The sequence below is a fragment of the Anabrus simplex genome, chromosome X (genome assembly GCF_040414725.1).
Source record: "Anabrus simplex isolate iqAnaSimp1 chromosome X, ASM4041472v1, whole genome shotgun sequence".
Classification (NCBI taxonomy): domain Eukaryota; kingdom Metazoa; phylum Arthropoda; class Insecta; order Orthoptera; family Tettigoniidae; genus Anabrus; species Anabrus simplex.
In genome coordinates this window covers 158,392,156-158,406,241 of record NC_090279.1, presented here as the reverse complement: position 1 = coordinate 158,406,241, position 14,086 = coordinate 158,392,156, and the positions used below count along the sequence as shown (strand labels likewise).

General features: G+C 42.3%; 2 protein-coding genes across 2 annotated transcripts in view; one reads left to right on the top strand and one right to left on the bottom strand.

Annotated features, from left to right (window-relative positions):
- Positions 1 to 2,485, bottom strand: part of LOC136886851 (uncharacterized) — a 65,368-nt gene extending 62,883 nt beyond the window's left edge. Inside the window, exons 1-2 of the mRNA XM_067159701.2 lie at positions 2,348 to 2,485; positions 1,740 to 1,802 (exon numbers count right to left, since the gene is read on the bottom strand). Coding sequence (XP_067015802.2) covers positions 1,740 to 1,802; positions 2,348 to 2,470 — 186 coding nt within the window. The 5' untranslated portion in view covers positions 2,471 to 2,485. The remainder of the gene's footprint in view (positions 1 to 1,739; positions 1,803 to 2,347) is intronic.
- A 678-nt stretch (positions 2,486 to 3,163) lies between these two features.
- LOC136886510 (uncharacterized) overlaps positions 3,164 to 14,086 on the top strand; it is a 116,090-nt gene continuing 105,167 nt past the window's right edge. The window contains exon 1 of the mRNA XM_067159326.2: positions 3,164 to 3,620. Within this exon, the coding sequence (XP_067015427.1) occupies positions 3,315 to 3,620 (306 nt within the window). The 5' untranslated portion in view covers positions 3,164 to 3,314. The remainder of the gene's footprint in view (positions 3,621 to 14,086) is intronic.

Sequence of the window (14,086 nt, the reverse complement as noted above, 5' to 3'; positions counted from 1 at the left end):
AGCATTTGCCTGGTGTGAAAATGGGAAACCACGGAAAACCATTTTCAGGGCTGCCGATAGTGGGATTCGAACCTACTATCTCCCGGATGCAAGCTCACAGCCGCAGTATTTTTTCTAACAAAAATTGTGTCTTGCGGCCTGAAAATATGGTATTTAGAAGAATAATAGATTAGGCTATGGAAGGTGAACGAAGCAAATGCTTTTCAGTGTTCTGTTTGCAAGCCTCTGAGAATTAAATACGCACCATCTCACTCCTCTTTTTGCAACTAGGTCTCGGATCTAGTTTAGTTCCTCACCTCTTAATTTCAAGTCGTTAAAAACCAAGTCTAACCAACACTGTTTTGAATTACTCGTCTCCCGTGGGTGAACTATGGCAGTGTGTTAATTAATTTTGTCAGGGAAACATCGAATGTGTCACCGGAGACATTTTACATGTCTACATTGTACAACGTGGAGTGTGGAATGGATTCTGTTCTGCCCTTCAAAAATCAGACTAACTCTGCTAAGTATGAAACCACAGTCTTAGGATTCAGATACTGGCATACTACTACTGATCCCCAGTGGGAGTTACAGAAAAACTATGAAAATGCAACACATAACAACAATCGTACAATGAGTACTGTATATACAGTGACTGTGTAGTAACTGGATTCATTCACCAAGTGGGGAAGCTATTTGGTTACAGGGCCACTCTTATGTACCAACAAGCCCTACAAACTGAGTGAAATTAATTTTGTTTTGTTTTTTCTAGCCAGTAAACCAGTCCTGCGTCCTGTCTTTTGAAAACAGAAATATAAAGTAGTCGGCTATCATGAGGATTCAGAGGAGGGAAGCACTAGTTCAGCAAGAGTTGGAAGTACGTGGAAAACTATGAAGTTCACTGGGATAAATTAGTTTTGGACAAATCCACTACTGATCAGGTATGTAATATTAAGGGTCAAAGGGTATTTGGCAGATAATCTAAGGGTCAAATATGATGAATGGGTATAAACAGTGTAGAAAGCTTATGACCACACTGGTGTTTCAAGATACAGCTGGACTTGTCATGGAAATGTACAAAAGTGGCACAAATATATGAAGAATAATACTGTTCTACCTTATTCACAAAAAAGCAGAATAAGAAAATCATTGTTTACTTTTTACTGTTTTACAGAGCCTTAACATCTAGGTCATTGGACCAAAATTATTCGAGGAAGATCAAAAGATCATACAGATAGAGAATATAGAAGAATGATCAGAAGAGTAGGCCAGTAAAATATTTTTGTAGAAGCAGATACAGTCTGGAGGAAGAAAATTGCCAGATAAATATAAAATGAAGGTACTGTATATACTAATGCCAGAATAAATTTTTCAGTGAGAAGATGTTATTTCTCTACATTTTTAATAATTCTAGAATTGTGTAGCCTGGTTAAGTTTTTATGTAAACTAAAAGAATACCCAGTGTAATTTCTAGCACACCTTAATAAAGCTGTGTACTTTCAAAAATCCGCACAAATACTTCATCTTACCTCAACTTGGAAGTGGGACAGGAGCTACCAAAGCAAAATCTTGATTTGGTTCTAATGTGAGGTGAACGCAGCATATAAAACATGAACGTTCTAAAATGTTTACTCCAAAAACCTGCAGAAACCTTCCTTAGTACGTAAATAACATGTAAATGACAAGTGAGAAACTAAATTATCTAGTCTTATCAACAAAGAAACTGTCAAACAGGATTTAAGCTTATCACTAGGACTTACTGTGAATACTCTGCAGCTAATTCCTTGCAATGAATCTTCTTCCAAGCTTTTCTGTACGAGGATCTAGAAAGAACAAAAATCAGAGAACATTTTGACAGCTGCTTCTACACACATGAGGTTGCTAACCTTGAAATGAACACCTCACATTCACATTACAGATGTTCCCCATCTCCTTGATCCTTTTTCAACAAGACCTGAGTGATAACAAAATGACCTCAGGTAGAAATAAACACTTTCACCATATGGCGATTAAGCTCTAAGATCAACCCTATACAGATAGATACGTCAAACGGAAATGCAAGAAACGTGAAGTGAATGAACAACTCTTAGCTCTCAATGTATATTGCAAACACCGCGCTACTGTACACTTTCTAGTTCCAAGATAATCACTTGTTTAGTAAACGTCACACACTACAAAATGTTACACCCCAAATAATCCTATTGTTCACACTAGCTTACATAACGGAGAACAACAAAGCCGTTACTTTTGCACCAGTAAAGTGCAAAAAATCGAAAGGCGACAGCTTGTAGACATTTCAATTACAAATCGTCACTACCACGTATCCAAATAATAGTTTTATTGCAGCCTCCAAAAAAAATGCTATTACCTTGGCTAATTTATCGATGGGTACAAGCTGTGTTGGCATTCTATCAGGCAAATCGTTTCTGAGACTACCGCGTGGATTAGGAAGGTGACTGTCGGAACCTTCGTGGCTGTGATGGTTCCCCATATCCCCCGCTTTAGCGAAAGGCCCTTCGCCTTCAAAAGTTATCTTTCAACTGGCAAGAGGAAAGAACGCCAGCGACATGTGTGCTGAAATGTTGAACTATTTTGAACAATGAGCAGCGACATCCGCTTTAGTAGAGACATCTCTTAACAAATATTGGTAACTAAAATACAATAATGATAGCATATGGGTAACTTTCATTATGCAACGAAAGTCTTGTATTCGCAATTTCGTAATTTGAAATGCCTCAATAAGTCTTACGTGTACGGAAATGGAGCCTGTACTGAAGATTATATACTCAAACGATTAATAGGGCAAACGTATAGATAGCATCTGTTCTGATGTTTTAAAATGCATAAAGACATAGATTATTATTGTTGTGAGGAAAGAAGATATATGAGAGATTGTGAGATTAGCTGAATCTACTAGAATATTTTCCTCAGTAATTTGATGACTAGGTTGGAATATCAACTGGACCACCGAATTTTATTAACTCGTCGACCCAGAACTCCTATCTGATGCGAAATTAAAGAGAGATTTTTTTTTAATATGCCACTGCCCAACAACAAATAAATTGTAGTTTGAGCATAAACGAAAAAAAAGCAAGTTGGAAATGTTTCTTTTACATTCTAATTGCAATGCGCGCGCATGTTGAAACAGCTCCCGTAGTAGCTTGCTATCCGATCAATACAGAGCTGTAGTCTTGGAGGTTCTTTCTGTACTTTTCGTCACACACAACGTAAAAGTGAAAGGAGAGCGTAATAAAACATCGTGAGTTTCAAAGGAGGACACGAAACTGCATATTGCACCCTTTGACATTACTAGATTGGATTTTTCACGCCTCGCTATGGCCGGTGTTCGACCAGCAAGAACTCAGCGCAAACAGAAAGACATGGAATATCAGGAAAAACTTAAATTAATTGATGAAGAATTAATGTCGTTCTATTTATATTGTCAACAAGTTGGTTTCTCTGAAGCCGAAATGAATATGATTTGTGCTCCGTTGGTGTCGACTTTAAGGAAGAACTTCCTCAAGAAAGTGGTGAAAATCTTAGCCATCCTCACAACTATTGTTGCAGCTGTTTATGGAATATGTCAACTTGGAACTGTTAGCATGCACTTCTCAGCAGTAGGAAGACTCTTTATGATAAAGGTAAGTAATGTTGTCTTTTAAAATAATTGATCATTAATACTGTAATGGCTAAATTCAGTTACATGTTTTAGAGAGAGAGAAAGTGAATACTGTATAACATACATGGTACTGTTTAAATATCAGAATCAATCACCAATCAGTCATCATTGATCGGCATTTAGAGCTGACGCCCAGGTGGTAGAATCCCCATCATTTGTTTACCTAGTCTTTCCATAAAATATTTCAAAGAAGTTGGAAACTTATCAAACATCTCCCTTGGTAAATTATTCCAGTCCTTAATCCCTCTTCCTATAAACGAATATTTGCCCCAATTTGTTCTCATGAATTCCAAATTATCTTCATTTTATGATCCTTTTTACTCTTTAAAATCTCCACTCATGCTTCTTCGTATACTAATGTCATTCCAAGTCATCTCTCCACTGAAAGCTCGAAGCACTCCGCGTAGTAGTCGAGCAGCTCGTCTCCTTACTTCCAAGTTTTCTCAGTCCAAAGTTTGAGATATTTTCATAATGCTACTCTTTAGTCATAAATCGCCAAGAAGAAGTCGTGCTGCTTTCCTTTGGACCTTTTCCAGTTGTCGTATCAAGTAATCCTGGTGAGGGTCCCACACACTACAACCATACTCTAATTGAGGTCTTTCCAGTAACTTATACGTCCTCTCCTTTACATACTTACTACAACTCCAAAATATCTTCATAACAATTTGAAGAGTTGTGTAACCCTTATTTATAACCCCGTTTATGTGATTAGGCTACCCCAATGGAGAACTTTCCTTATTTTAACACCGAGGTATTTACATTGATCACCTAGCTCGATAGCTGCAGTCGCTTAAGTGCAGCCAGTATCCAGTATTCGGGAGATAGTAGGTTCGAACCCCACTGTCGGCAACCCTGAAAATGGTTTTCCGTGGTTTCCCATTTTCACACCAGGCAAATGCTGGAGCCTTACCTTAATTAAGGCCACGGCCGCTTCCTTCCCACTCCTAGCCTTTTCCTGTCCCATCGTCGCCATAAGACGTATCTGTGTCGGTGCGACGTAAAGCAACTGGCAAAAAAAAAAAAAAAAAAAAAAAAAATACACTGATCTCCATGAGTTACTGTCATCCCATCAACACAATAATTAAAATTGAGAGAACTTACCTCTTTGTGAAACTTGCAACCTGATTTTTCACCACGGTAACCATCATACCATTGCCTGCTGTCCATCTCACAACTATGTCGAGATCGTTCTGCAGCCGCTCATAATCCTGTAACTTATTATTACTCCATACAGTATAACATCGTCCGCAAAGAACTAACCTTATCTGTTATTCCTGTTCCTTACTCATATCATTTATTATATAACTTACAAACGAAAACATAGAGGTCCAATAACACTGCCTTGCGGAACCCCTTCTTAATCATTATAGGATCACCGGGCGAGTTGGCCGTGCGGACAGAGGCGCGCGGCTGCGAGCTTGCATCTGGGAGACAGTGGGTTCGAATCCCACTGGCGGCAGCCCTGAAGATGGTTTTCCGTGGTTTTCCACTTTACACCAGGCAAATGCTGGGGCTGTACCTTAATTAAGGCCACGGCCGTTTCCTTCCAACTCCTAGGCCTTTCCTATCCCATCGTCGCCATAAGACCTATCTGTGTCGGCGCGACGTAAAGCCACTAGCATTATAGGATCAAATAACTCTTCACCTGCCCTAATTCTCTGAGTTCTATTTTCGAGAAATATAGCCACCTATTCAGTCACTTTTTTCGACTATTCCAATATTCCTCATTTTCATCAATAACCTTCCATGGTCTACCCTGTCAAAAGCCTTGGATGGGTTAATAGCGATACTGTCCATTTGGCCTCCAGAATATAAAATATCTGCTATATCTTGCTGAAATCCTACAAGTTGAGCCCCGCAGGAATAACCTTTTCTAAACCCGAACTGCCTTTTATCACACCAATATTAATAATTTCGCAAATGTGTCTAATATACAGTAATCAGAAAGAATTGTTGCGCAAAGCTTACATGTAACACACATCAAGCTGACTTAAAAAAAAATAAAAACAGGACTGCTTGGCTGAGGCTTTATAGGGATACTGGATGTACCCGGAAGGACATAGATGCAGTTTTTACCATAAAAAGTCGAAACGTAAATCCCTTTATTGGAGTTTCAAACATCTGTCATTCCTCACATCAACCAATTTATGTTCTTCCTTGACATTTGGAAACGGGATTTCCATTTATGGAGAGGTACATGGCCCTGAGGTTTAGCCTACTCAGACTACACCAAAATGAGTATGTATGATGTTTAGGTTAATTGCTGGGGGCAAAGACGATCGGACGTAGAGCGTACCACTCTACACTGACTGAGCAAATGTCATGGGATAGCGGAGCACTGATGCGAAGGTGTGTTGTCAGCGCACCACACGCCCCCTATGCCAGCGGCAGTTGTATAGGAGACCTTGTGAGCAATGGCTGTGCATGTGATAGGTGTAACATGGAACATCGTCGTGAGCTGACACCGTTCGAACGGGGTATGGTGGTCGGTGCCCGACGTATGGGAAGTGCTATTTCGGAAGTGGTGGGGGAATTCGGCTTCACACGATCAATCGTGTTCAGGGTGTATCGTGAATGGTTGAATGCGGGTGTCAACGTCCACAACAGATGAACGACTGGCCGTCCAGCCACCCTCGATGACCGTGACCGGCGACATCTGAGACGGATTGTCAATAGTGACAGACGGGCAACCGTGCAACAAATCACGGCTCAATTCAACACAGGCCGTGCTAGACACGTGTCCCAGTGGACAATCCGTAGGAACATGGGAGCCGGCGCCGCACACGGGTGCCACTGTTAACCCGACGTCATCGGGCACAACGACGCGCATTTTCGCCAGTCACCAGGGATGGTCACTGGAACAATGGCGTAACGTGATATGGTCGGACGAATCACGATTTCAACCGCACCATGCCGATGGGAGGCACCGTGTATGGCGCAGACCACATGAAGCGATGGATCCCGCCTGCCTCGAAGGTGTGGTCCAGGGCGCGGGTGTCCCTGTTATGGTCTGGAGTGCATATTCCTGGTATGGAATGGGCCCCTGGAAGATACTTTGAATGGTACGCGGTATGTTGAGCTGCTCGGAGACCATCTCCACCCATTTTTGGCCTTCCAGCGCCCAGACGGTTCTGCGGTGTTTCAAGATGATAACGCGCCGCCACATCGCTCCCACGTCGCCCGGGAATGGTTCCAGGAACATGCAGCGGAAGTCCGACTGCCATGGCCACCCAGGAGCCCCGATATGAACCCTATTGAGTATATCTGGGATGTCCTGGAACGCAGGCTCCGTGCCATGGATCCTGCACCCACGAACAGACCAACATTGGCCGCCGCTCTGCAATAAAAGCAATGTCCGCGTGTTAAGAGTTTAAAAGAGCGGTTTATATTTCACCCGCGGCACGCTAAAGGCGTAATTTAAAATCCCATGGCACACTCAAATGATGTTACACATTATTTTCAAATTAAAGTAACTTGTTTTTTTAATTTGAAGATTATGATAGAAATGTAATTTAACGGGTGGAAACTATTACAGTGTAATTTAAGCATAATTCGTGATGGGGTTAAGATGTTGTTTTTACCACAAACGCTGGGGCTGAGTGTGTATGCCGTCTTCATCATTAGAATTCATCGTAGTTAGGGCCCCATCCTTACATGCAGGTCGCCTCTACGGCCCAGACCTCTCGAGAGGCCACAATAAGATCGAAATGTAAGTTCCGTAATTTGTGATAAAAACTACATCTTAAACTTATCACAATGAGTAAATACCACGACATTTCTGCTACAACCATTAAATGAAATGGCGTATGGCTTTTTTTTTTTTTTTTTGCTATTTGTTTTACGTCGCACCAACACAGATAGGTCTTATGGCGATGATGGAATAGGAAAGGCCTAGGAATGGGAAGGAAGCGGCCGTGGCCTCAATTAGGGTACAGCCCCAGCATTTGCTGGTGTGAAAATGGGAAACCTCTTCAGGGTTGCCGACAGTGGGGTTCGAACCCACTATCTCCCGGATGCAAGTTCACAGCTGTGCGCTCCTAACTGCACGGCCAACTCGCCCGGCCGTATGGCTTTTAGTCCCGGGAGTGTATGAGGACCTGTTAGGCTCGCCGGGTGCAGGAGGTCTTTCGATTTGACGCCCGTTGCGTGTCGTGATGAGGATGAAATTATGATGAAAACAACACATACACCAATTAACCAATGATGGTTAAAATTCCTGACCCCGTCGGGAATCGAACCCGGGACCCTGTGACTAAAGTCCAGCACGCTGACCATTAATAATAATAATAATGTTATTTGTTTTACGTCCCACTAACTACTCTTTTTCGGTTTTCGGAGACGCCGAGGTGCCGGAATTTAGTCCTGCAGGAGTTCTTTTACGTGCCAGTAAATCTACCGACACGAGGCTGACGTATTTGAGCACCTTCCAATACCACCGGACTGAGCCAGGATCGAACCTGCCAAGTTGGGGCCAGAAGGCCAGCGCCTTCACCGTCTGAGCCACTCAGCCCGGCGCGCTGACCATTTACCATGGAACCGGAATGATTAGGTTTCGGAAGTTTATGATAAAGAAGTACAAAATATGCAAATAGGCCCTAAAATGCGACTAAATGTGACATGAATTTTAGGAATAGGTAGCAAGTATTAGAATAACAAAACGTTAGCGATAATGCACCAGACACATTTATTAATCATACAAACTGACAGAGAGCTACAGTACGTTAAATTCATTCAGTACCGGTATCATAACTTTTGGTGCAGTCCTCGTTTGAAATTCATTGGTAGTGAGAGAGGAAGGGAGCTGTAACAGGACCCTTCAGGGAAGAACTGGGCGAGGGATAACATCGAATTACTCGTCTGCTAATTGCTTCTGAGCTAAATATATCTACTGGAGTGATTCAAATTCAAAGGCGGAAACACACTATCGTCACGTTCCGTGAGCTCTCGCGTAACGTATCGTAATTTAATTTAACCTGTCCAGAAAAATGTGTTAAAAGACGTCCTCCGGAATCAGGTCTTTTAAACCTGCTACCTTTCTGTTCAGGGAATATATATATTATATTTGGAAATCCTGTGTTTGAAACCAAATATGACATATCACTGAAATGAGCAAAATCTGACCAAAACATTAACAAAAATGGTGGAAATATGCATTTATATGTAACATCAAATTGTTTAAACGGGGTCAAGGACAAGTCATTCACACTTATTTTTCAGATTACGGGTAAAATGAGCTTAGGAAAGAAAGACGACATTACCTTAACTTCCGAATACGAAACTTACATATAATCATTTACATTTTATAATTTATGTTTGTTATGTAAAAATACAAGAATATTTCAGTATTGTCACAATTTTTCATTAATAATTAAAACAAGATCATGTAAGAAACAAACTTAATGTGGTGCGTCAGCTTGGTGCTCTTTCATTATCTCCTTTATTTGTGGGCCGAATATTTGATAAAGCCACCCTTAAATCATCTTTCAGAGTTAATAACTGTGATCTATTCTTACACTTCACTTGATCATGGCAGAAAATCCTCCTAGAATAGGGAAGGAGAACTTCTACAGTCAATCACTCACCACTATTCTGTCCGGCTCCATAGCTAAGTGGTTAGCGTGCTGGCCTTTGGTCACATAACCATAATTCGTTAATTTCGCTGGCACGGGGGCTGGGTGTACGTGTCGTCTTCATCATCATTTCATCCCCATCATGACTCGCAGGTCGCCTACAGGTGTCAAATCAAAAGACCTGCACCTGGCGAGTCGAACATGTCCTCGGACACTCCGGGCACTAAAAGCCATACGCCATTTCATTTTACCACTGTTTGCATTTAGCGCAGTTGCCCAGGTGGCAGATTCCCTATCTGTTATTTACCTAGGCTAGTCCTTCCTAATTGCAAAGAATTTGGAAATTTAGTGAGTCTGTTGAAATTCGTTGGTAGTGAAAGTGGAAGGGAGCTGTAACAGGAGCTGCTTTTCTTTGGATTTTTAAAAAAATCAGTTTTCCATCTAGTAATCCTGGTAAGGGTCCCATACACTGGTACCGTACTCTAGTTGGGATCTTACTAGAGACTTACATGCCATCTTCTTCACATCCTTGGTAAATTATTCCAATCCCTAACTCCCCTTTCTATTAAAGAATATTTGCTCCAATTTGTCCCCTTGAATTCCAGCTTTATCTTCATATTGTGATCTTTGATACTTTTAAAAACACCGCTCAAACTTCTACGCCATCACTCCACTGACGGCTTGGAACATACCAATTAGTCCAGCAGCTCGTCTCCTTTCTCCCAAGTCTTCCCAGCGCAAACTTTGCAATATTTTCGTAACGCTACTATTTTGTCTGAAATCATCCAGAACAAATCGAGCTGCTTTTCTTTGGATTTTTCTTTTTTTTTCAGCTCTCGAATCAAGTAATCCTGGTAAGGGTCCCATACACTGGAACCGTACTCTAGTTGGGGTTTTACCGGAGACTTACATGCCGTCTCCTTTACATCCTGACTACAACCCCTAAATATCCCCATAACCATTTACAATCCCGTTTATGCGATTATCCCCTGAATATCTCTCCTTATCTTAACACCTAGGTACTGTCCGACTCCATGGCTGAATGGTTAGTGTGCTGGCCTTTGGCCGCAGGAGCTCCGGGTTCGATTCCTGGTGGGGTCGGGAATTTTAACCATAATTGGTTACTTTCTCTGACACGGGGGCTGGGTGTATGTTTAGTCTTCATCATCATTTCATCCTCATCACGACGCGCAGGTCGCCTACGGGAGTCAAATCGAAAGACCTGCATCTGGCGAGCCGAACATGTCCTCGGACACTCCTGGCACTAAAAGCCATACGCCATTTCATTTCACCTAGGTACTTACAGTGATCCCCGTAACTTATGGAACTTTCACCCCCTCGACGCAGTAATGAAAACTGAGAGGACTTTTCCTATTCAAAACTCAGGAGCCTGACTTTTAACCCCATTTATCATCATACCATTACCTGCTGTCCGCCTGCTTGGATATTCTTTCCGAAGAGAAATCCTGAATGATGCTATGTCATACAGTGGTGGAGCTTCAAACATCTTCCTGGATATTTAATTCTGCTGACTGAAGAACAGATGGACCAAAATCATCCAGTCGAATGAAGTCTATTGAAGCATTCGGAAATACTTCTCAACATTTCTACACAACAAAGACAAGGAACCTGAAATTAGTGTCATTCGTAAAGGGTATCTGCCGGCGATGTAGGGATAGCGTGTCTGCCTCTTACCCGGAGGCCCCCGGTTGGATATCAGGTCAGGGATTTTTACCTGGACCAGAAGACTGGTTCGAGGTCCACTCGACCTACGTGATTGCAATTGAGGTGCTATCTGACTGTATAGAAAGCCAAGAATAGCGGCCGAAATTATTCATCTCTGCCGAATACACGACACGACACGACACGACACCTCGTAATCTGCAGGCCATCGAGCTGAGCGCCGGTCACTGGTTAGACCATGGCCCTTCCCTTCGCGGCTGTGGCGTGATGGGGTTTGATTTTTAGTAAAGGGGATCTGGCGGTGTGCATAATTAATACTTTTGTCTTCATTCTCTTGCGGCTCAATTGCTTCAGCCCGGTTGAAAAAGCCTGGTTTAGAGGATCTTCAAGTCGTTCTCTTAATTTGAAGTTCTAAACAATAATTTGCATACACGACACGAAGCACGTAAAGGAGAGGGCGTACAAGTCACGGGTAAGACACTACTTAGAGTATGGTCCTAGTGTATGGCTACGGTTACTGTGGATATTTTCTGACGAATAGTTGTTCTGATTATGACGTCCGAACACTCAAATGTTATGAGAGCGGTTCCAGTAATCAGTGCGTGCGCACTGTCACAAGAATTAATCAGAACAAGTTTCTCGTTCAAACGAGTTTGGTTTTTTATGCGCAATATATTTATACGAACTCGTATAATGAGTAATGAAAACGTATGTGCTTCGGGACATAAAGAACAATAATTTACAACAACAGGGATTTATGTCGTAAAAAGTAGGAAGAAATAGCTTAGGCCCTACACTAAAAAAAATGGACATTCATCCATAATCTTTCTTATTGTCCCGTACCATAGATGAGTGATCAGCATACTTCCGTTCAGTTCACAGCCAGGTCCAGGCATTTTCATTTTAAACAGTTAACCCTCTCGTGTATCATATACCTTTATGCCTTTGTTGGCGAGATGTAGTGTTTACAGTACACCATGTCTTCATGTATGGGCTAGAATATTTTTTTTACTTTCATTGACCTGCTAGTAATACAGTTCCTTATGCAGCCAGTCCCTGTTATGAATGGTGTGAAAATATCACTCATAAGGTCGGTTGGTACATGCATTTCAGTGGGCTTGGTAGACTGATATGCAATAGCAACTACTGGCTCAGCGAGGAAAGCAACGGGAAACTACCTCACTCCTCATTTCCCAAGTATGCCTATTCAGTGACGCCTAGGCTATCTATGACAGCTGTTGGCGGAACTGTGAAGGAGCAAACCGGCCTTTGGGCTGAATACCCAACATACATACATACATACACACATACATACATACATACATACATACATACATACATACATACATACATACATACATACATACATACATACATACATACATACATACATACATACATACATACATACATACATACATGCATGCATAACTTAGCCTGCTACTGGCTGAGTAGGCTCTAAATATGAAGTGTGCCCGAGATATAACCAATACCGGTAGTGTAAGAGAAAATAAAAAAAAACTCTTATCGTCTTCCTGTGAACCCCGTCTATTTAGTGATTTTTGAATGATATGCTTATTCAAACATGCTTCTGGATGAGTAGACTCTAAATATGAAGTTCGGTCGAGATAAATCAATAGTGTAAGAGAAAATGGAAAAAAACGTCTTCTGGTCTTCGTACAAACCCCCAGTCTGTTCAGTGGATATGCACATCGAAACCTGTGCTTGGATGGGTAGACTCCAAATATGAAGTTTTACCTAGATATTCAATAGTGTAAGAGAAAATTGAAAAAAAAAAATCTTGTCTTCCTAGAAACCCTTAGTCTGTTCAGTGACTTTTAAAAGATATTCGTAACCAAACCTGCTCTTGGATGAGTAGACTCCAAATGTAAAGTTTGGTGGAGATATACAGTTCAAAATAATTAGGGGAACATGTTTTTGAACGTATGCCATGCTCCACAAAACAATACCTCACACCCAGGTATATTACCAGCTAAACCTTTATTCTTTACCGTTGAAGTATACAAAAGAACATCGATGGATTCGCATTCATTTTCAGAACACAAACGGAAATGTCCAAATGGGAGCGAAAGCAAAGTGACAACAGTATTCCAGGGTGGATTTTTATCACAGTTGGAAAACTTCAGTATGGTGCCCGAGCATTTATCACAGCTTGGCACCTACGTGGCATGCTCCGTATAAGTCGACGGAGGTCACGTTGCGGTATCAGGTCCCATTCTTCAATGAGAGCCTTTTCGAGGTCTTTGTCTTTGGTGGAACAGGGCGCCCACGAACACTTCTGTCAATCCTATCTCACACATGCTCGATGGGATTAAGATCGGGATTCACTACTGGCCATTCCATCTCTTGAATGTCCAGTTCTCGCAAGACAGCTATTGTGATGCGCCCTACATGAGCCCTGGCATTGTCGTACATGAATACGAATTCACGGCCAACACCGTATGCAGCAACCAACACATGCTGTAGCAGTATCTGCTCGATATGCCCCGCAGCGGTAAGATTACCACGGACGACAACAAGAGCCGTACGGCCATCAATACTGATGCCACCCCACATCATCACAGAACGTTGTCCGAATCGGTCGCCTTCCTGGACAACATTTGGCATGTACTGCTCACCATGGCGTCTCCATACACGTTGACGTTCATCATGCTCTGTCAGGGAAATCTGAACTCGTCTGTGAACAACACAGGTCTACATTGACGAAGTTGCCAGTTGACGTGGGTACGGGCAAACAGAAGGCGAGCTGCGCGATGTTGCTGCGTTAAACGGGGCACTCGAACAGGACATCTGGGTCGTAAGAACACTTCTCTTAACCTGTTCCTTACTGTCTGGTCAGAAACCGTGACTCCAGTGACCCTCCTGAGGTCTTGTTGCAATTCTCTGGCAGTTGCTGAACGACGCCGCAACGCACAGATGGTCAGATATCGGTCATCCTATGGGGTTTTCATGCGCCCACGATCTTGTCCAACACTCCTTGTGAACTGGCCTGTCTCACTGTAGCGATTCCACAAGCGTTGAATAACTGGCGGAGAGACATTGAGATCCACACCAACACGACGAAAAGTCCATCCTTCCTGGATCAAAGTGACAGCCCTTGAGACTTGAACCTCGTTAAGCTGTGCTGGTTGACGTACAACGTGTTCAAATGACC